The sequence below is a fragment of the Rhinatrema bivittatum genome, chromosome 3 (assembly GCF_901001135.1).
Source record: "Rhinatrema bivittatum chromosome 3, aRhiBiv1.1, whole genome shotgun sequence".
NCBI lineage: Eukaryota > Metazoa > Chordata > Amphibia > Gymnophiona > Rhinatrematidae > Rhinatrema > Rhinatrema bivittatum.
In genome coordinates, this window is record NC_042617.1 from 377,208,862 (window position 1) to 377,233,193 (window position 24,332).

Here is a 24,332-nt window from a genome sequence, read left to right on the forward strand (position 1 = left end):
AGTGAACAAAGAGAAGTAGTCAGAGGAGCATGCCATAGAAAGGAAATGGGCATAGGCATTGATGCTGTCCCTGAGTCTGCTATGCCATGGTCTAGCATAGGTGCTAGTGCCTTGTTGGCACATACATTTTCTTGGTCCAATGTTTTTTTCACTAGCACCAAGCAGACCTAGAAGACAAGAAATACTCTAGCAAAATGTCTGCCAAAAAGCAGTTTTTGCCGAGGAAAATTCCATTTCTAGTCCCTGAATCAGATGGTGGGTTTTTTTCAGCATTTCCTTCTGCTTCAATGGATCAGCATTCCTTTCTGAAAAAGTTGTGGGAAGACTTTATAAATAATTAACTGATCTGTCCAAGTTACCGCCTTTGCCTTCTCCATTTAGAGAAAGCGACCCCTATTTTGGACACCATGGCTTTGAACTTCGATACCCAGTCCACTATTCCACCTTAGCAATTTCCAGAAATGGTAGATGTTAAGGATCATTATACTACTCTGCTTATTCTTTCAGCACTACAGCAGATCAAACCTCCATTTCCAGAAAGGTCAACCACAAATCCATAGAAGACAATATTTATCAATCTTATAAACTGCTTTTTTAGGTCTCAGAGATACTGTCCTAAGCAGAGAAGATAAGAGCAATACCATATCCTTGTCCTTGTTTGCAACAGCAGCAGCATCAAAACAAGTCGCATATGAGAAAGTGGAAGCTACCAAAGCCTCTACAATAGATAAGGACCAAAACAGTCCTAATTTTTGACTATGAGTTTGAAAAATCTTCCCTGCTAACCTTAGACATGCTTCTGGCTGGAGGAAAAGCTTCAGCATTTTTAATGAAACATAGAAACATAGAAATGACGGCAGAAGAAGACCAAACGGCCCATCCAGTCTGCCCAGCAAGCTTCACACACTTTCTCTCATACTTATCTGTTTCTCTTAGCTCTTGGTTCTATTTCCCTTCCACCCCCACCATTAATGTAGAAAGCAGTGATGGAGCTGCATCCAAGTGAAATATTTAGCTTGATAAGTTAGGGGTAGTAACCGCCGCAATAAGCAAGCTACACCCATGCTTATTTGTTTTACTCAGACTGTGTTATACAGCCCTTATTGGTTGTTTTTCTTCTCCCCTGCCGTTGAAGCAGGGAGCTATGCTGGATATGCTTGAAGTATCAGTTTATTCTTCTCCCATGCTGTTGAAGCAGAGAGCCATGCTGGATATGCATCGAAAGTGAAGTATCAGGCACATTTGGTTTGGGGTAGTAACCGCCGTAACAAGCCAGCTACTCCCCGCTTTGTGAGTGCGAATCCTTTTTTCTTCTCCCCTGCCGTTGAAGCAGGGAGCTATGCTGGATATGCTTGAAGTATCAGTTTATTCTTCTCCCATGCTGTTGAAGCAGAGAGCCATGCTGGATATGCATCGAAAGTGAAGTAACAGGCTTATTTGGTTTGGGGTAGTAACCGCCGTAACAAGCCAGCTACTCCCCCCTTTGTGAGTGCAGATCCTTTATTCCACATTTCCTCTTGCTGTTGAAGCTAGAACGATGTTGGAGTCACAGTAAGCATGTGTACGTTTATTGAATAAGGGTATTGTCTCCAGGCAGTAGCCATCATTCTGGCGAGTCACCCACTCTTCATTGGCGGCCTCTTGACTTTATGGATCCACAGTGTTTATCCCACGCCCCTTTGAAGTCCTTCACAGTTCTGGTCTTCACCACATCCTCCGGAAGGGCATTCCAGGCATCCACCACCCTCTCCGTGAAGAAATACTTCCTAACATTGGTTCTGAATCTTCCTCCCTGGAGCTTCAAATCGTGACCCCTGGTTCTGCTGATTTTTTTCCTACGGAAAAGGTTTGTCGTTGTCTTTGGATCATTAAAACCTTTCAAGTATCTGAAAGTCTGTATCATATCGCCTCTGCTCCTCCTTTCCTCCAGGGTGTACATATTTAGATTCTTCAATCTCTCCTCGTACGTCATCCGATGAAGATCCTCCACCTTCCTGGTCGCCCTTCTCTGTACCGCTTCCATCTTGTCTTTGTCTTTTTGTAGATACGGTCTCCAGAACTGAACACAGTACTCCAGGTGAGGCCTCACCAAGGACCTGTACAAGGGAATAATCACTTCCCTTTTCTTACTCGATATTCCTCTCTCTATGCAGCATGGTCTTCAATAACAGACAAGACCTTAAATTTATTCATCAAGGAGACAGACTGAATCTTGAATCTACTTCCCCCAGACATCCTCCAATGAGGCAGTGCTTAGAACACAAAAGCTCATGCTGCTTCAGCAAGAGTTTTCATGCCTCTTTCTAGTTAGTGCATTGGGGCTTGTTCCACTGTAAGAAAGTAACTTGGTGTTTTATTCCAGTTTCTTTCTGATTCTGAAGAACCTGCCTATGAAATCTCAACAAATACGTAAAGAGAGAAGACTTCAGGATAACTCTTTTAATACTACCTTAACTCTCTTAGAAAGCAACAGCAGACATGGTTCCCTACACCTTAAAAATTCTCACACTCCCAATTTTAATTCTCAAAGACTCACAGGCTATGTTTCATTATACAAAATGAACACTAACAGTACCATGTTCTTCCATTTGACTTCTCTGTACTACCCAGAGTTTTCACAGCATGCCTTGCAGTTGTTGCTCCTCACTTAAGGAAAAACAATATTTTTTACTTCCTGTAACTGCATGATTAGCTCTTATTCATCCAGTTATTTTGCGAAGCTCACTCGTCCTTTCTTCTTATAATGTGTAACCTTCAATCCCTAGAATTCCTAATTAATCTCTAAAAATCCAACATGAAACCATCTCAAATAATCAGCCTTCTAGAGGGTCAGTCTGGAAATAGGGAAATTATCGAAACTAATCCAGCGGATCAAGGACCAAAGATATCTTTGCTCTCCTTTCTATGAAGATGTTAGGTTTCATGGCAGCAACAATCCATGTCACCAATTTTGCATGTCTTCACAAAAGGCAAATGTGAAAGCCCATGGTTTGGTGTTATCAGCAAGCATTGGGGACCTTGGCAGCAATGTTGGATATCATGCTGTAGGTAAGAGCACACATGAGGACATTACAAAGGGCCTTCTGTCCTGGTGGTCTCCGCAATCCCAGAACTCCTCAGTGCAGCTTTCCAATCCAGATCAAACCAGAATGAGTTTGGACTGATGGTTAGTATCAAGAACTTGGTGAATGGCATGGACCTTGAAGCTCCTTCTTGTGTGACCGGAAATGTTGGATGCCAGCTTGATCAGTTGAGATGCCCATTGTCAGGTCTCATGGCTCAGGGCACTTAGTTGGTGAAGGAAGTGTAGTTGTCCATCAGTTGCTTGGAGACCAGGGCGATTCAGTTGGCACTCATACATTTTACTCTTATTCTTTGGGATCAGGTTGTCAGGATCTTGTTGGGCAATGTGATGGTTAAGGCGTATGTGAACTAACAAGGAGGAACTAGAAATCATTAGGTGGCATCATAAACAGGTTTGCACAGATTCTCTCCATGATTTACTTTACAGAGATGAGAAATTGCCACCAGACTTTCTCAGTCGCAATGTTCTGGATCCCAGAGAGTAGAGTCGTTACAGGTTATATTTGACCAGATGAGGAAAAGCATAATAAATCTGATGGTGCCCAGCTGAAATGAAAAGTGAACAGCATTTTTAGTTACAGGAAAGAGCAGGAGGAGTCTGGTTTGGATGCCCTAGTACAAGTCTGTCTGGTAGAGAGTCTCCTCTACGTGTGTCCCTCCTTTGGTACAGAAGACCTCCAGATATCAAGGAATTGTGATTCTGGGAGCACCTGATTAACCGATGTGCTCGTAGTATGCAGATCTGATGAGACTGTTGGACTGTTGGACAGGTTGTTACACCAGATCTGGGGCCTGCTGTACCAGGGTCCAGAAGAGCACTAAGATCTGGCTCAATTTGTTTTACAGCTTGGTCCTTGAGAGGGTTTGCCTTCCAAAGAAGGCATATGTGACAATCTGGAGGTTCTTTGAGGACTGGTGTATTGGTAAGAAAATTGCAGTAAAGGGAGCTTTTGGTTCCAGTGATACTGGAATTACTGTAAGATGGCCTAGATAAGGATTTGGCTGGACTGAAGGAAATGAAATTATCAGGTGAGAATATATTTCTCCATTCTTTTGCTTTTTTGATCACCACCGCACACTGAGTAAAGGATTTCAAGGTATTGTCCATGATAACATCAAATTCCACAGTTTGGTTTACTTTTTATTTATTTTATTTATTTATTTAAGATTTTTATATACCGGCATTCATGATACAATCACATCATGCCGGTTTACATATAACAGGGGTGTACAATGAACAACAGAGTAACCTGTGGAAGTGAGCAGTTACAAATAACAAGGGAATTAAAACTGGGAGAAGAGAAGAAAAAAAGGAGAGGATAACATTAGATAAAGATATTTACATTAGATAAAGATATTTACAATATCTATAATATAAGCTATAGATATTTACATGGAGAAGGCGGTAGGACTGGTTGGATAACGTCTAGTAGGACTGGCTGGATAACGTTTGGTTGATGGTGTGAGAATTAGTTGGTGTCCGGGAATGCTTGTTTAAACAGCCAGGTCTTAAGTCTTTTCCTGAAAGTTGGGAGGCTAGGTTCTTGTCTGAGGTCGGGAGGGATGGAGTTCCATAAGGTGGGGCCGGCTGTTGAGAGGGCCCGATCTCTTAAAGTGATGTGTCTGGTGGTTTTAGTAGGAGGTACTTGAAGAGATCCTCTGAGTGTGTCTCTAATTGGTCTGGAGGAGTTGTATATTTGGAAAGGGACTTGTAAGTCGAGTGGAATATGTAGATGGATGGTTTTGTATATTATGGAAAGAGATTTGTAGAGGATTCTGAAGTGAATTGGCAACCAGTGGAGATCTTTTAGGATTGGAGTTATGTGGTCCCTTCTCCTGGAATTTGTCAGTAATCTTGCTGTAGCATTTTGTATTATCTGAAGTGGTTTAGTGTAGGAGGAAGGGAGGCCCAGAAGGATAGAGTTACAGTAATCGATCTTGGAAAAAATGATAGCTTATAGAATAGTTCTGAAGTCCTGAAAGTGGAAGAGCGGTCTAATTCTTTTCAGAACTTGGAGTTTGTGGAAACAATCTTTGGTGGTTCTGTTAATGAAGGCTTTAAGGTTCATCCGGTTGTCAATTAAGACTCCTAGGTCTCTCACTTGTGTGGTAGTAGGGATAGCCGGAAGATTAGAGATGGAGTTGTTGTTATCTGGGGAGATGAGCAGCAGTTCGGTTTTGGAGGAGTTTAAAACTAAGTTTAGGTTGGATAGGAGGCGTTTAATTTGAAGGAGGCAATTTTCCCAGTAATCCAATGTTTTCATATAAGATTCTTTAATGGGTATCACGATCTGGATATCGTCGGCGTAAAGAAAGTGTTTGAGGTTAAGGTTGGAGAGGAGTTGGCAGATTGGTAAGAGATAAATGTTGAAGAGTGTAGGCGACAGCGAGGAGCCCTGGGGGACTCCTATGGAAGAGTCCATTCGAGATGATTCCTTATTCTGTATCTTAACCTTGAAGCCTCTATTGGAGAGAAAAGATTTAAACCATGAGAGTGCGGTGCCTGAGATACCTATAGAAGCCAGTAAGGATGTGAGAGTGGAATGGTTGACCGTATCAAAGGCCGCTGATAAGTCCAGTAGAATCAGGAGGAAGGATTGACCTTTGTCAAGGCCCATTAAAATGAAGTCTGACATGGAGATGAGGAGGGATTCTGTACTCATTGATTTGCGAAAACCGTATTGTGAGGGGAATAGAATTTTGTTGTCTTCAAGGTAGTCGGAGAGTTGAGTGTTTACAACTTTTTCTAGAATCTTAGCTATGAATGGAAGATTGGCGATGGGGCGGAAATTATTAGGGTCTTTAGTGTCCAAGTTGGGTTTCTTGAGTAGGGGTTTAATGGAGGCCAATTTGAGGTCGTCAGGATATGATCCTTGGGAGAGCGAGCAATTTATGATGTCCGCAAGTGATTTGGCGATGGAGTCAGGGATAGCCAAGAGCAGTTTAGTGGGAATAGTATCCAATGGGTGGGAGGAGGGTTTCATTCTCCTTAAAAGAGCTTGTATCTCTAAGGTAGAGATGGGTTCAAGTGATTCCAGACCATTTTTGTTGAGGGAGGGTTGCAGAAGAGTCGGGGGGGGAAGTAGGATCGGGGGGATTAGAAGGCAATTGTGTTAGAAGGCAGTTGACTTTGTTGTAGAAATGTAGAGCGAGTTCTTCAGCTTTGGTTTGCGCTAGGTCACTGGGAATCTCCTGGGGGTTAATTTGGGTTAGATTAGAGACATAGGCGAATAGGGCTTTTGCGTCGAAGACCAGGTGGTGAATCTTGGATGCATAGAAGTCCCTTTTGGAGTTTGAGGTAGCGGACTTGTACTGGTGGAGGGTGGCTTTGTAGATGGAGAGTGTATTGGTGCTAGGGGATTTGCGCCAGTTGCTCTCTTTCTGTCTTAGACTTTGTTTTAGCTTTTTTAATTCTTCCGTGAACCATGGTTGTCTTTTGGAGGCGTTTGGGAGTGATTTTTTGGTTGCTAGTGGACATAATTTATTGGCTATGGATTTTGTGATGGTATTCCAGGAGCTGAGAGCTGTGTTTGGGTTTGAAAGATCTATGGAAGGTAGTTGAGAGTCTAGGTGAGAGCTAAGGTCCTCGGTGGCACAGGATCTTCTGTATGGGAAAGATGATGAGGGCACCTTAGGTGTGGTATATTTTTTCAGAGAGAATGAGGTTGAGATAAGTGAGTGATCAGACCAGGGGATCTTCTTGCTCTTAAGGCGAGATGAATGCTTGATACCTGGGTTGATAAAGATAAGGTCCAGCGTGTGGCCGGCTTTGTGGGTGGGTTTGTTAACTATTTGCTTGAAACCCAGGGCAGATAGGGCTGTGAGAAAGGTTTCACAATTGGATGAGAGGGTGGGGTTGTCCACATGCAGATTAAAATCTCCTAGAATAATTGCTGGGGCATCCAAATTGATGAGAGTTGTGGTTATTTCTACTAAAGGGGAGGGGTCTGTCTCTAGGAGGCCCGGGGGGGGCGTAAACGAGTAGGATTTGTAGTTGTTCCGATGTAAAGAAACCAATTTCTAGTTTAGAGTCTGATTTGCATGGGTGCTGGGTGAACCCGAAGTATTTTTTGGATGCAAATAGGAGTCGTCCTCCCCTTTTTTTCTGTCGAGGGAGGGAGAAGATGTCGTAAGTTGATGTGGGTAGTTGGTTTATTGTTGCTATGTCTGTGGGTTTAAGCCAGGTTTCCGTAATTGCGCAAATATCTGGCTTGGCATCTAGGAGATAGTCGTTGAGGATTAGAGATTTCTTGGATAGAGATTGTGCATTGAGTAAGGAAAGTGTGAATAAAGTGAGGCCTAAGAGTTGTGTGACTGGTGTTATCAGAATTGGGGTGAGTGATTTTAGATTGCGGTATAGAGCTTGTCGATGGGCTTTGTTTGTTTGATGGTAAGTAAAGGTTGTTTGGTTTTCCTGATGAGGGTAGGCCGTGTTGAAGAATAGGTATTGGGAAGGTGGGATACATTCTAGAGAGCTGCGCTTTTGGAGGTGAGGGACCGGAATAAGAAGGTCGACTTGGAGAGCGGAGGCACGTTGGAAGCAAGTTGGTAATGAATGTGCTGCCCTCAAGGGCAGCACGAAGGGGCACACAAAGGGGCAGGCCCCTTTGTCGCGCTCCTTCGGCGCGAGATGCCAGGGAGCGAGTCAGAGATTTAAATGAGTGCTGGGTGTCAGCAATTGGCTGCGATAGCACAGGGGTAGTCAGTGGGCGGATCGAGGGCCGAGCTGGGGCTCCCACGTGGTCGGCGCGGGGGTCCAGCGGCGGTAGGGCGAGAGGAAGGCCTTACCCCGGTGGGCTCAAGCGCCGGTCGCGCGGGCCCCTCTCCCAGCTCCTGCGGCCGACAAGGTGAGTTCCTCGGAGATGAGGCTGCGGCGAAATGGCGCTTCAGATCGCGCCTAAGATTTTAAATGTGCAGCTGGGCGGCAGCAATTGGCTGCGATAGCACAGGGGTAGTCAGTGGGCGGATCGAGGGCCGAGCTGGGGCTCCCACGTGGTCGGCGCGGGGGTCCAGCGGCGGTAGGGCGAGAGGAAGGCCTTACCCCGGTGGGCTCAAGCGCCGGTCGCGCGGGCCCCTCTCCCAGCTCCTGCGGCCGACAAGGTGAGTTCCTCGGAGATGAGGCTGCAGCGAAAATGTATATCACTTTCCACTTGTCCACATTAAATTTCATCTGACATTTGTTTGAGCAATTTCGCAAGGTCTACCTGCAAATTCCCACAATCTGCTTGTGATTTAATAATTTTGAATAATTTTGTGTCATCTGCAAATTTGATTACCTCACTTGTTGGTCCCCTTTTCAGATTATAAGTATTTTAAAAAGCACCAGTCCCAGTACAGATCCCTGGGGCATGCCACCATTTACTTTCCTCTATTGAGAAAATTGTTTAGTCCTACTTCTTGTTTCCTGCCTTTTAACCAGTTTGCAGTCCACGGTAGGACATTGCCTATCCCATGAATTTCTTATTTTCTCAGGAGACTCTCATGAGGGACTTTGTCAAAAACTTTCTGAAAATCCAATTACATTACATCCACTGGTTCACCATTATTTACATGTTTATTAATCCCTTCAAAAAAAAAAAAAAAGTAGCAGATTGGTGGGGCAAGACTTCCGATGTGTAAATCCATGTTGGCTGTGACCCATTAAACCATGTCTATATATATGTTCCCTGATTATTTTCTTTAAAATATTATCTATTTTTCCTTGCACTGATGTCTGTGTCACTAGTCTACAGTATCCCGGATCACCCTCCCATCTACAGCTACAAAAGATGATTTTAATGATAGGTTACAAATTACTAGTAAAAGATCTGCAATTTCATTTTGAGTTCTTTTCAGAACTTTTGGGGTGTATGCCATCTGATTCAGGTGATTTGCTACTCTTTTTAGTTTGTCAGTTTACCCTATTAAGATCTTCCAGCTTCACCACGATTTGTTTCAGCTCTTCCAAATCACCATTAAATACCGTTTTCGGCATGCAAATCTTCCTCCTCAATAAACACTGAAGCAAAGAATTAATTAGTCTTTCCACCATGGCAGGGCTTCCCAAACCTGACCTGAGGAACTCAGTCTGTCAGCCATACCCACCTGGGGACTTCACCAGCAATCTGGTTTTCAGGATATTCACAATGAATAAGCGTGAGATAAATTTGCATATCATGGAGAGTCAGTATATGCAAATTTCTCTCATGCATATTCATTGTGAATATCCTGCAAACCAGATTGCCTGAGTGGGTCCCAGGTGTGGGAAGCTGTGGCCTTGTCTTCCCTTACTCCTTCATCATTTAACCAACAAACTCACAGGCTTCCTGCTTTGGATGTATTGTAATTAAAACTTTTCAGAGTTTTTGGCTTCATAGCAAGCTTTTTTTTTTCAAATTCTTATTTTGCCTGACTTATCAGTGTTTGCATCTAACTTGCTAGTCCTTATGCTTTTTCAAAGACAGACAGGTTCTTCAGCCATTGAAGAGTGGTGCTCCAACAGATTTGATGCCCTGATTCAGCTTTGACCAAAGAGAGAGCTTTTCTGTATTCTTCCTTGGTCTCTTGTAGGCAGGACTATGAGATGGTTAGAGGGCCAATTGTCAGTCATTCTGGTGACACTGGCTTGACCAGGAAGACTATGGTATGCAGATCTGACGAGAATGCAGGTTGATTCTACTGTTTATCCAGGATTCAAGGTCTATTACATCAAGGCCCGATTCTTATGGAGGATCTGGATCCATTCTATCTTATACGCGGACCCTTGAAAAGTCATGGTTGTTCAAAAGGGGTACTCTTCAGCAGTAATCCTTGTTGAAGGCTGTAAGAATTCTATTTCTTAGCATTCAGATAGGTGGATCTATGGCCAGTGGGTTATGCACCTCTACCAGCAGATGGAGACAGAAAAAAGCTGATGTCATGGTATATATACCCCTGCACTGTCATCATCCTGCCAGTATTCTCATTCTCCAACAGATGATGGACGTTCATTTCCCTCCTGGGGATTGTGTTAAAAATGTTTTTATAGAAAAAGAAAAATATTTATTGTTCTGCTGTCCTGTGGTGATACCTTATGGTCCCTCCCTCAGTCGAGTTTCCTGAGGTGATATTTTCGGATCCTTCCCTAAGATGAGTGCCTTGGTCTGGTAGCTGATTTCTGCTGGCTTGGTCTTAGCTGAAAAGAAAAAAAAACGCAGCTGAAAGGCAAGCGGATACAAGAAGCCAAGTGCAACGGTGAAGGTATATGCCGTCTCCTCCCGCAGCCAGAGACCGACACTGTGCTCGGACAGAACGGACTGAGCTCAGTTAAAGAGAGAGGTAAAGGACAGTAGATTTTAGGGATTCTTCTCCCCTCCGTTCTCCGTACTTGGCGTGCTGATCTGACATCTAATCCCTCTTCTTGGGGAGCTTGGGGACTCCGGCAGACTGGCGGGTTGTTCTGCTTTCTGGGCTAGGCCTGCACTCAGGCTTAGACTGTTCGCCTGTTGGTAGGCTACAGTGGTGTTCGAGTGCTTTTCTCTGTGCATAAGAGTGCCCTCTTTAGGTACTGGTTCGTGCTTATACACCCGGCTGGGCATCTGGTTGTACACCTATTTATGTACCTAGTTGGGCACTCAATTGGGAGCATGGGGGTGCCAGTAGTGCACTTAAGGGCACCTAGGCAAGCGGTCAAGTTGTATGTCTACCTGAATAGTGCATTAGATGCCTAATTATTGTGCACATATTTGAGTGCTTATTTTTTACACATGTTTGTTGTGAGCACAGCTGAGCGCACAGTTCCCAGATGCCTGTGTGGAGCGTACTGATGAATGACTATGGCGCGATAGCAAAGAAGCCTAAGCGCCTTACCCCTTGTGCTGCTTGCCATATTTGAACATCTCAGCCTGGCATCCCCTCTAACTTGTCAGCAATGATTGGAGGCTCAGGGAGACTTGATTCCGTCTGATTTTATTAAGCCCGGTCCTTCTCAGAATGATCCGGGAGTTGCCAGAGGTTTCACCTGGAGTTGGGGCTCCCATAACTGATTTGAACATAAGAAAATGCCATACTGGGTAAGACCAAGGGTCCATCAAGCCCATCCTCCTGTTTCCAGCAGTGGCCAATCCAAGGTACAAGTACCTGGCAAGTACCCAAACATTAAGTAGATCCGATGCTACTAATGCCAGTAATAGCAGTGGCTATTCTCTAAGTCAGCTTGATTAATAGTAGTTAATGGACTTCTCCTCCAATAACTTATCCAAACCTTTTCTAAACCCAGCTATATTAAATGCACTAACCACAACCTTTGGCAACAAATTCCAGAGCTTAATTGTGCGTTGAGTGAAAAAAAAAATTCTCCAATTAGTTTTAAATGTGCGGCTTGCTAACTTCATGGAGTGCCCCCTAGTCCTTCTATTATCCGAATGAGTAAATGTCCTTTGTACATCCATGGAAAGCCTCTCCAGCAGGATGGTCTTCATTCTCATAGACCACCACGTTACATTCCAATGAGTGAATGCACAATGCAGCTCAAGCTCTTCTTGGCTTCACCAGAAGACTACATAAATTTGAGCCTACACCTTATGGCGCTCCATTGTGCTGCGCACCACTTTCTGGCACGCACAGTGACTGCATTGGACAACCGACTCAGCCAACATTTCCAGTACAACAAGTGATCCTTGAATCCCTGTATTGCAAACAGAATTCTACACCGATGCCGTCAACTGACCATCGGTTCTTGCGTCCACCCTAAATTGCAGAATGGACGCTTCTGCTCCCAACACAGGGACCAAAGAGAACCTTCCATGGTTGCCTTCACCCATCTCTGAAACATAGGTCTGCTATATGCATGCTCTCAAATGCTGCTCATAGCAAGACTGTCGTGAAGCTACACCAGGACAAAAGCTCCATGACAATCATGGACTTATTTAGCCGACGGCAAGTTGACTTTCCATCCCTCTACTGCCGTCTCTCAAGTCCTCGTAGCTTCATGGTAGCCTTTAATAACGAATTCTTAACGGAAGAGTTTACCTTGTGCTATACACCGAAGAATTTAATCCCTTCATGTCCTCATTGCACCTATTATGCTATTAAAGCACCTCGTGAACTCGCATTCACTTTAGTGCTATTTTTTTCCTATATTTAAAAAAAAAAAAAAAAATATATATATATATATATATATCTATATATATATATATATATATATATATATATATATATATATATATATATATATAAGGGATGCCCCATAATAGTTCCACCCTTGGTGAGTTGATTGTGACAAGTGTATCTCAGCTTCTTCTGTGGCCACAGGTCATGGTATAGCACTATACTGTTGTGCTTACACTACGTTCCTGCGATCTAAATTACTTAACAAGGAACCTCGTTGTTCCTTGTAACCATTCTATTTATTCGCAGAATCGGTGAGTTACGACTTTTCGTGGCAACTCACCCTACCCATTATTACTCCATGACATGGTCTTTCTCCACACTCACCTACATTCCTTCCTCAGAAGGTAAATGATTCCATCTAACTCCTTCCATACTCTTCCAGGTCTGTACACTCACTTGAGTGCTCAACTTTACATATCTTGGACTATGGGAGTGCACTTGCATTTTATATGCACACTCCACATTCCATCAAAAATCCACCCAACTGTTTGTCCCTTTAATAAAACAAGCCTAGAGTTGTAGTGGATGGGCAGCCCATCTTCATTACTCTGCACCATGCGTTAGATTTTGCCATCAGCAAGCAAACCTTCCATGTCAGAGACGAATGAAGGCATTTCGTCACGACCATAGCAAAGTCAGTGACACACTTCTGTTCATTACCGACTGCCAACATATGCACACCTGCGTTGTAGAGTTCTCTCCACCCTTTGCAACCCACTATTACATGTACAAGGCCAAACGACAGTACTTTGCCTTTGGCCTATCTGTTCTTAGCATTTTATACTAAGTATGACAACCCAACTCGTCTACCACAACCCGCTGTGAATTTCAGGCTGCCTCATTGTTGCCAACAGCACTCCAGTTGTTGTGCTTGTTGGATATGTTGGGTGCTTGCCTGGATTCTTCTGAGGCAGCCTGTAGCTTGCTATTCACCCATATGTGAGGACTACCATCCTGTGTGTCCTGGGAGAAAGCAGAGTTGCTTACCTGCAACAGGGGTTCTCCCAGGACAGCAGGATGTTAGCTCTCACGAATCCCACCCACCACCCCGCAGAGTTGGGTTCGCTTACGTTTTATTATTTTATTTTTCGCTCGTACTTTTGCTATAAACGAGACTGAAGGGGGGACCCCTGGTGGCTACAGGGTTAGTGGCATGCTGAGCATGCTCAGTGTGCCAGTCAAAGTACTAGAAACTTTGACAAAAGTGTTCCGTGACAGGGCTCCTTCTGATGATGTCACCCATATGTGAGCACTAACATCCTGCTGTCCCAGGAAAACACCTGTTAGAGGTAAGCAACTCTGCTTTTTGCAGAGGGAGAGAGACTATAAGGCTCTCATAGTAGTCAAGTATTTATATCTCTATAGGAAGGCCATCTAATAGCTCAAGGTGAGGTGGTGGTGGTTTAGGGCCCAGTTTTTCATGCAGAGTGAGACATACGATCAGCACAGTACACCTCGGTGGAGATTTGGCGTCACCTTGATCAGGTGAGAGAACATAATAGAAATGTCACCTTTTTGAGACTTTCCTCACTCCAAATGACATCAAATCTCCACTGAGGTGTACTGTGCTGTTCGTTTGTCTCACTCTGCATGAAAAACTGGCCCCTAAACCAACACCTCACCTCGAGCTATTAGATGGCCCTCCTATAGAGATATAAATACTTGACTACTATGAGGGCCTTATAGATTCTCTCTCTCTCTCTCTTTTTAAAAAAAAAATGCTGCGGATTGCGTTTCGGTCATATCACACAGCTTAATGCCAGGGAAAAAGATGTAGTTATTTCCGGCATTAAAACCATGTGATAGCATAACACATACTATCACGTGGTGTGATATTGCCCCTAATTTCCATGAATCCCAACCATACTCCTCTCTACTCCCACCCCTTTTCAAAATTTGCTTTCACGCCATGTGCTAGTGTTATCACATGCTTTATGGCATTAATGCGCACGTTGACACCATAATGCATTTTGATAAATGACCCTGTAAGAATCCATACTCCCCAGGGTTCTCTGCCTTTTATAGTGGCTGGAAGCAACTACTACAGCAATTCACATGGGAGAGAGAGGTGATATACTTTTCTAACCCTTTATTTAAAATGTCTTATTGACCAGATGCCAGACACAGTCATCCAATGCAGTTTACAATAAGACAGATCAATAAAACAAATAAAAACAAACAATTCCTGCTGATTCATAAATTAAAATTAAATATTCTAACAGTATCATAACCCTCTCACTAAAGATAGCCAATATCCAGTTCAATAGCATATTAACAGAAAATAAGTTCTCTATAAGAAATACCTGAATTGTATCAAAACCATATCAATCAATTATTAGAAAAAAACAAACCCAAATCTAGACTTTTTAAATATAAAAAACAAGATAATTTTTTTCTGATCTAACATCCATTGGTAGCACATTCTACAATGTGGGGGCTACAAGTGAAAATGCTCTAGATCTTAAAAATGAATTTGGCCCATAACTTTAAATGATGCAACCAAAAATTGCCCCTGACTAGATTTTAATTGGAGTGTGAAAAATACCACTACAACTTATCTTTCAGATAATTAGATTCTAATCCCCATAGAACAAACCTTACACTGCTTACCTGATCCTAGAAAGGAATTAAATTTAGTAGGGGCTAAGGCCCTACAACTATATCTAAATATTATTTTAAAATTTAATATTCAGTCTAGAAATAATTTTATTCAATGATGATAGATAATTCATTGAATAAGCCTCACGAGTTATTTATAATTGCAAAGCAATTATTAAAGCAACTGAAGAAAATGTTAGATTTTGCCCGGATGACCGAAGAACTTACGATGTATTTTCAAACTAAGATTAATACTCTTCAAGCAGAATTAAGGAAATCATTGGAAGTATCAGAAACTGAATTTGCTGTGCCTTCTTATTTAACTAGTTGGGATACATTTATTTCTTTATCTAAGAGAGGTTTGTTGGATATTATCAATCAAATTTGGGCTATGGTTGTAGCATCTGATCCATGACCTTTTTATTTAGTTAAAAATATGATACAATATACAGGCGACAAATTATTAAAAAGAATAAATTTGTCATTGACACAAGGGTTTAGTACCTTTAGAATTAAAAAAAAACTATCATTAAGCCTATTTTAAAATATTCAGCGGAGTCCGCAGCTTTGATCTCCAATCATTGCCCAATTTCCAATCTTTGTTCTTTAAGTAAAGTATTGGAAAAGTGGGTTTTATCTCAACTTAATGATTTTTTGGAAGACTGTAAGGTACTGGATAGTGAGCAATATGGTTCTTGTCAATAGAGAAGAACTGAAACTTTGTTTCTTTTTTTGATGATATCCATCAAGATTTAGAAATTTCTCAAACTGGAGTTCTTATTCAATGGCTATCTCTTCTGCCTTTGATATGGTAGACGCTGTTGTGTTATTGGAAAACTTAAGGATGGGGATAATAGGAGTGGTTTTGAAGTGGTTTCAGTCTTATTTGTCAGATGGAAAGCAGCGAGTGTTTTTAAATGGGAGTTGGTCAGAATGGTTTTCTTATTCTGTAGCAGTGCCCCAAGGATCGCACTATCAACAGCCCTTTAATTTATATATGAGTTCTTTAGGTCAGGTTTTATCTATCAAGTATATGCTGCTGATGATCAATTTCATATCCCAAGTAGGGAAGCTAATAATTTCCCAGTTGAGAAACTTTTTAAGGGGATGAACATGATTAAATCTTGGATTGTAAAAAACAAATCAGTTTTAATTTGTAATAAGATAACTGTTTTGTGAGTGGAAAGAACTGGATCAGTGAAGAAGGAACTAAATGTGGTATTTGATGGGATACCAATTTTATTAAAAGAAGAAGTGTGCAATTTAGATGTAATTATAGACACTCGTCTTACATTAAAGTCTTAAATTAAGAAAGTGGCTAAAATATCCTTGATTAAATTACATGTAGTAGCCCTTTACATCAAATTTTGTCATTTCAAGATTTCTATATATTAGTGCAATCGTTGGTCCTTTGTAATTTGGACTATTGTAATTCAACAAACACTAAGATCTCAAAATAAAGGATTATTGTCTATTCCCACAATATGGCACACACATCTGACGCAAATAAGAGATCGAATATTTTCAATAGCAGGTCCAAAGCCCTGAAATTCCCTGCCAGAGGCGTTAGGCACTCTACCAGAAATGTAAACTAAAGACATGGCTATTCAGAAAAGCATATAATTTAACTTAAACCATCAGAATATACAGAACCACAGAAATAAGGACGATACAAAATAACAATAGAATCATGAAGAATAAATCAATCAAACGAGAGAATGGAAGATTCTCAAAACAACTCACTATGACATGAAAACTAGCATTTCATTTATAATTAAGTACCTAAGTACTTAATTTATAATTAGGTACTTAGGTACTTAATTATAATTACTTAATTATAGGTACTTAATTCATTATTATTATTATATAATTAATTTATTATTATTATATTTATAGGTACTTAATTTATAATTAAGTACCCTAAGTACCCGTTACCATATTTAATAAAGCTATAATTGCATTTTCCCCTCTACCCCTCTCTTAGTCAACCTTCCCCATTCTAGTTGGCTTTAGGCCACACTAGACCAACTCCCCCACCTTGTTACACCTTGTTCTACCATGTTATTTGTTTCCAAGTTGTTTTCTACCTTGTTCATTGTAAGACATATCTTATGTCATTTGTTTGATGTTTGGAATGTAAACCGAAGTGATTAGTAACTCTGTTACCTGAACCTCGGTATATAAAACATAGAAACATAGAAATGACGGCAGAAGAAGACTAAACGGCCCATCCAGTCTGCCCAGCAAGCTTCACACTTCTTTTTTTTCTCATACTTATCTGTTTCTCTTGGCTCTTAGTAACCTTTGGTTCTATTTCCCTTCCACCCCCACCATTAATGTAGAGAGCAGTGATGGAGCTGCATCCAAGTGAACTATCAAGCTTGATTAGTTAGGGGGGTAGTAACCGCTGCAATAAGCAAGCTACACCCATACTTATTGTTTACCCAGACTATGTTATTCAGCCCTTATTGGTTATTTTTCTACTCCCCTGCCGTTGAAGTAGAGAGCTATGCTGGATATGCATTGAAAGTGAAGTATGCATTGAAAGTCACATTAACTATCAACAAATATTGAACAAGCCTAATAATTGGTAATACCTATAGCCTATGAACTCACCGTTAATTTTACATACTCTTACCCACCCCTGTTTTGTTTTTTTTTTGTTTTGTTTTTTTTATAATTTGGAGATGGCAGCCCTCGATCCTTGCGCTCCGTGAAGGTGGAACACTAACCACTGTCCACTGGCATACCGCTCCGTGAATGCCTCTGTGGCTACTGCCTCTCCGTGCAGTGTTTTGCTGCCTCCTCTTTATACACGTCCTCTAGACCTGATGGATCCACAGTGTTTATCCCATGCCCCTTTGAAGTCCTTCACAGTCTTGGACTTCACCACTTCCTCCGGAAGGGCATTCCAGGCATCCACCACTCTCTCTGTGAAGAAATACTTCCTGACATTGGTTCTTAGTCTTCTTCCCTGGAGCCTCAGCTCGTGACCTCTGGTTCTGCTGATTTTTTTCTGACAGAAAAGGTTTGTTGTTGTCTTTGGATCATTAAAGTTTTTCAAGTATCTGAAACTCTGAATCATATCGCCCCTGCTCCTCCTTTCCTCCAGGGTGTACATATTTAGATTCTTCAATCTCTCCTCATATGACATCTGATGAAGTCCCTATACCTTTCTGGTCGCCCTTCTCTGTACCGCTTCAATCTTGTCTCTGTCTTTGTAGATTCGGTCTCCAGAACTGAACACAGTACTCCAGGTGAGGCCTCACCAAGGACCTGTACAAGGGGATAATCACTTCCCTTTTCTTACTCGATATTCCTCTCTCTATACAGCCCAGCATTCTTCTGGCTTTTGCTATCGCCTTGTTGCATTGTTTCGCAGACTTCATATCATTAGACAATATCACCCCAAGGTCTCTCTCCTGCTCCGTGCACATCAGCCTTTCTCCCCCCATCAAATACAGTTCATTCGGATTTCCACTCCCCATATGCATGACTTTGCACTTCTTGGCATTGAATCTCAGCTGCCATATCTTCGACCACTCTTCCAGCTTCCTTAAATCCCGTCTCATTCTCTCCACTCCTTCCAGCGTGTCCACTCTGTTGCAGATCTTAGTGTCATCCGCAAAGAGACAAATCTTACCTTCTATCCCGTCCGCAATGTCGCTCACAAAGATATTGAACAGGACCGGTCCCAACACCGCTCTCTCTTCAGAGAAAGTTCCATTTACCATCACACATGGTCTTCTGTCCGTCAACCAGTTTGCAATCCAGGTCACCACCTCGGCACTCATTCCTAAGCTTCTTGTTTTATTCACCAGTCTCCTGTGTGGAACCGTATCAAAAGCTTTAAATAAACAAATAATTATCCTTACTCTTTGCCTAACGTACTAGATCAATTTTCATTTGTACTAGTACATTTCTCTTGATAGATATCAATGCCTAACTGTGAATACCTCCTCTGTAACTAATCTGTTTATTTGTTGGTTGTGTTATAATTATGAACGTCAGTTTGTAAACCGATGTGATCTACACATGGAACAACGGTATGTAATATGTCTAAATAAATAAATTCATTATAATTAAGTTTACCCAAAATCTTGTTCATGTTCTTGATTTAGTCCAAACTGCAGCTGTAAGAATGATCTATGGTCTGACGTGGAGTACTAATTAACTTCCTTTAAAAAGGAGTTAAATTGGCTCCCCATATCTGAAAGGATTAAATTTAAGGGGTTATTGTTAACTCATAAAGCACTATATAACGAACATTTTTGATTGACTAAATATGTTCCATCATGGTCTTTGAGATCACAGAATCAAAATTTATTAGAGCTTCCTTCCTTTCCTGAATTTAGATTACAGGAAACCAGGAATAATGCATTTTCCATTGTAGTGCCTCAATTATGGAATTCACCACATTTTACGACCAAACCCCATATTTCGGGGATTTAACAATGACAATTCTTATATCCTGGTGCTAATTGACCTCTCGGCTGCCTTTGACGCTATTGCCCATACTCTTCTATGCAACCAAAATGAAATTGAATTGGTGTCAAAAGATGCTTCAATTTATACAATTAATAGAACAGAGATGGCCTGACTGGGGCAGAGTTTCGCCCGTACAATGTGGGCTGCTTCAGGGACTATGCAAGCAAATAATATATTAATATATTAATAAAATGTGCACAAATAAGAAAAAAAATATTGTTTAAAAGTGTTAGGTGAGTACACACATACTAGTAGACACATGAAAACTACATAAAATGCTTTCACAGTTAAAAACCACTTATAAACAAATATCTAACATTCGAAACAAGCGATTTACACAGATAAAAACAATACTGAAACTGGTATCTGGCATTTAAGAGAACAAGTGGCTTCTACAAACATGAATATTAAGGAAAGTGATTACCTATGTTCTTAGAAAAAGCATATCTGAAAAGGTGACCATTCCAGCAGTATCCTTTAAGAAGACTTCTTTCCAAAAGCTAGAAGCACAGTATGATATGTTATTATATTAGATAAAAATATATTTTACTTGATAAACATACAAAGATTAAAGTTTTGAAATTTATTTACTAATGGGTTAAAATATTCATATATTTGTGCTTGCATATAATGAATTCGCAAGCTAAAATATGACAACAGCTAGGCTAGCAATTAATAACATTTTTAACAGTGTAACACCCCATAATGTTAAATAGATAATGTGGCAGTAACTATTAATAATCTTGTGTGTGTGTAATATATATATATATATATATATATATATACATACACAATGTGGGCTGCTTCATATATATGTTTTTTTTAATAAATTTTTAGTTGAACCATTAATTTATCAGTGAGTATTAACTTAAAAGACATATTGTAAGCAGTCCTGGCGCATCAAACATTTTTTTGTTATGCAGCCACAATTAAAATTGTCACCAAATGCATAGAAGGGTAATTTTGTGTTTTGAATATAAGCCCTAAACTCTTTGGTCAAAAATAAGGAGTTATTAATGTAATACTTTAAATATTCTGTCAAGCAATAGAAATAAAAAAAATAAATAAAATAGAGAAACCTTACTCTAAATTATTGTATCCTATCTGTATCTGTTGGCGTTTCAGCGGACTGAGAATATACACTGTCAGTACTCCCGCCAAAATGTGACTTGATTTACCAGCATTCAAAGGTACAGAACTTGCTTTTAATTTAAAAAAACAAATCAGAGTATACTCAAAACAAATGATGAGAGAAAAATAAAAATGTAAAGAAAAGAGAAGTTAATTTAGTTTGGTGAACAATTCGGACACACAAAAATAGTCAATTTTTGATTGACTAGATATGTTCCATCACGGTCTTTGAGAACACAGAATCAAAATTTATTAGAGGTTTCTTCCTTTCCTGAATTTAGATTACAAGAAACAAAAAATAATGCATTTTCCATTGTAGTGCCTCAGTTATGGAATTCACTACTTTTACGTCCAAACCAATACGGATACAGAAACAAATCGCTCTACCGAGACTTTACTCATATCCTTAACGAACCACACATTATGGGGATTTAACAGTACTATCTGCAACTCTTCATGCTCCCACTGTGTAAATTACTATCTAATCATGGAATCGCCTTCTACCGATATGTTGATGACATTCAATTTTACATACCATACACCACTTCCATTGAAAATACAGTAAAGACGCTGGCATCATACATGAAGACTATTCAACATGAACTCTTTAATCTCAAACTATCTCTAAACACAAAATGGAAGTCATTCTGCTAAGAAGAAATCCCCCAATTATGCCTCCGCAGACACTGGACATGGATGACTTCAGTATCACACCCTCAGACCAAGTTCGGGACCTAGAAGTACAGATTAATGAGAACCTAACTATGGAAAAGCACACAAACAAATTAATCAAATCAGGCTATGCTAAGTTACGATTATTATATAGACTGAAACCATTGCTGACTCAAGTAGACTTCCGTACGGTACTACAAACCCTCATTTTTTCAAACTTGAGCACCTAAAGGTCTTATAAAAAAAAAAAAGAAAAAAAAAACCCCTACAACTACTACAGAATGCTGCAGCTAGACTTCTAACAGGATCCAGGAAATTTGATCACATCTCAAAATCGCTGATAGCTCTGCACTGGCTACCAATACAATCGTGAATCCATTACAAAGTCTTATCATTAATACATTCCTCCCTCCATTCTGACAATGCTGGCCTGGTAGGGCTGGCGCTACAACCATACATGCCAGAGAGATCACTAAAATCTCATAATAAATGACTACTAGCTGTGCCGTCATTTACACACCTAACAATAAGAGACTGTATGTTCTCCATTGCAGGCCCTACACTTTGGAACTCTCAACCTTAGACACTATGCCTAACTACTGAAACAAAGAAATTTAGACATGACCTCAAAGAAAAATGCACCAGGCTAAACTCTCCTTTCCTACGCTCAAAAATACAAAATATGTTTCAACAAGAAAAAGATCATTCACGATAGCTGGAATCAACTTATGGAACAAAATGCCCACAGATCTGCGCCAAGAACCCTGCCACAAGAAATTTAAGCAGAACCTGAAAACCTGGCTGTTTAAACAAGCCTACAATTTATGAACACTTCCCTTCAGACTATAACATTTAATAGGCTAATCATACCACTTATTCTACTCATGCCATGCAGTTACTTTCAATCACGCTTAGCACTCCATTTGACCTATATACTTGCAGCTCTCTTAATATTGGAACTGATCCATCAGTTTTCTTCTGAACTATATATAATCTACATATCATGTATTATATTGCCCAGAATGTAATTATTTGTACTCTTTACTTTGATCCTCTGGCCAAATGCGCTTCTTTTGAATTTATTTGATATTATTTATTCTCGAGTTTAATGTTATCAGCTATGTACCCTTATTTCATTTATGCTCTCCTATTTTAGTTTATAATTTTAATGTTATGTGCTATGTACCCTTATTTATTTGTTTTTGGATTGTAAAGCTTTTGCTAAGTTAATGTTCATTGTAAACCAAGGTGATGTTTCCTAACGTGCCGAGGTATATAAAAACCCTTAAATAAATAAAATAAATAAATAATAAAAACGTGGTTATTTCAAAATGCCTACAATCTCACTTAACCTTTCTGAAATTATCATTTGCTCCTACACTGACAAACTCATGATGATCCTACCTATAGTACCCCTTATCACTTTCTTTCCAACCCAACACAAATAAATGTATCTGAAACACCCTCACTCAACCCCCTCCTTTATATCCCTACAGCACCTTTTGTTAAAAATGCTACCTCTTCCCAACTACTTCATCCCTATATATTTCCCCTCCCCTGACCGTCTTAGTCAATGTACATGTCTTTTGCTAAAATTTATGAGATATGAACATATCAAGTGATTGTAATTGGCTACTAATAATATTTTTGTCATGATGTAAACTGTTGTGATCGTCACATGGAATGACTTTATATAAAATGGCTAAATTCCTTAGAATTTTTTGACGTTTCTGAAGAAAGTAAAAGCAGTCTTATTTGGTCAGGTCTATGACTGATAATTTTATGGATTTTGTCATTTTTATTGTGATTTTTTTTTTGTATTGTGTACTTGTTAATATTAGTTTGAATTACTTTATGTATTAAGCTATTTGTTTTCAACATGTAATTAATGGAGCAGAAAATGATGAAATAAATAAAAGTTTCGTTTTGCTGTTATTTTGTGGCAAAAATCCATTTCATAGTTTTATTATGGTCAAGGCTTTTCAACTGTTTAGTAAAGATATCCTCAGCCTAGTTATTGTAAGTAATATGTTGTTGATTAGCATATTTTTCATCATCCCAAAACTGGACCAAAATATGAAAGATTCGATCTGAAATTCAAGCCCAGAGATTTTTAAAAATAGAAGTCTTGTAATAAAAATAAAAATGGATTGATTTTTAAATATAGGACATATATTTGAGATGCTGTTATTTGAGGAAGTTGAGTTGCAGTTTGTTCAAAACAAAAGATCAAAAATACAATTAACATGAAGATTATAAGACTTCTGTATTTGAAAAACTGTTAACTATAATGTTAAGCTTATTTTTTTTTAATTAATTTGCAACTTGTCATTTCAGGTATACTATTTTCGACAAGGACATGAAGCGTATGTTGAAATGGCTAAGAAGAACAGAATATATAGCATTAATCCCAAAAAACAGCCGTGGCATAAAATGGAATTAAGGGTATGCTTTTCTCTTTCTCCACTTAAATCTGTAATGGAAATAGGTTTCAGTACACTTTTTTTCAGGTCAGCTGTAAAACTTATTCATATTTTCATATAAGCCACAATCTTGAATATAATTGGCGTATTCTTCCAGTTGTCCTCCAAAATAATCAGTCTGTTGAAGAAATTATTTGCATGAGTGTATGGTGATTATATGCATCACTCTTACAGTAGGCAAAATAGCTTTTCTTTTCTGTTTGTAGGTTCAGGGCTAGCCCTACCAGCAGCCCTGTGCTGGGCTGTGGGCTATCTGAGATCTCAATAAGATTCAGCAGGACTTAGGAAGGGAACTTAGTGACTGGCATATTTTAGCCATTTTGTCTCAATGAACAGGTGCAGGAACACAATTTTTAACATTCAGATACCCAAATTCTCATGTAATTCCATACTAAACATGACTCAAAGTGGCACACAACTTGAAATCTATATGTTTAAAAAGTATCAGAAATTATAAGGTGCTGACAGCTAAAATCTGCAATCTATTGCCTGCAACGGACTACAGAAAAAATCATATAGGGCATCAGATTTCAAATCGTATACCACTTTTCTGAAACCTTTTAGCGTCTTCATTCAAACTGCATGATATACTTATGTAAATGTTAAACAAAAATCTAAGATACTTATCTGGCTCTAAAATCACCTTGGTAAACTTTAATGGGCTCGAATATTCAGAATAAAACTTATCCGACTAACTTAGATATTTGGCAGCATGGCTATACTGCCGAATATCCCCATTTTTGGCGC

General features: G+C 40.0%; 1 protein-coding gene across 2 annotated transcripts in view; it reads left to right on the forward strand.

Annotated features, from left to right (window-relative positions):
- Positions 1-24,332, forward strand: part of PHIP (pleckstrin homology domain interacting protein) — a 944,985-nt gene that overhangs the window by 571,390 nt on the left and 349,263 nt on the right. For both annotated transcript variants that reach the window (XM_029595577.1, XM_029595576.1), the window contains exon 24: positions 23,440-23,547. In XM_029595577.1, coding sequence (XP_029451437.1) covers positions 23,440-23,547 — 108 coding nt within the window. The remainder of the gene's footprint in view (positions 1-23,439; positions 23,548-24,332) is intronic.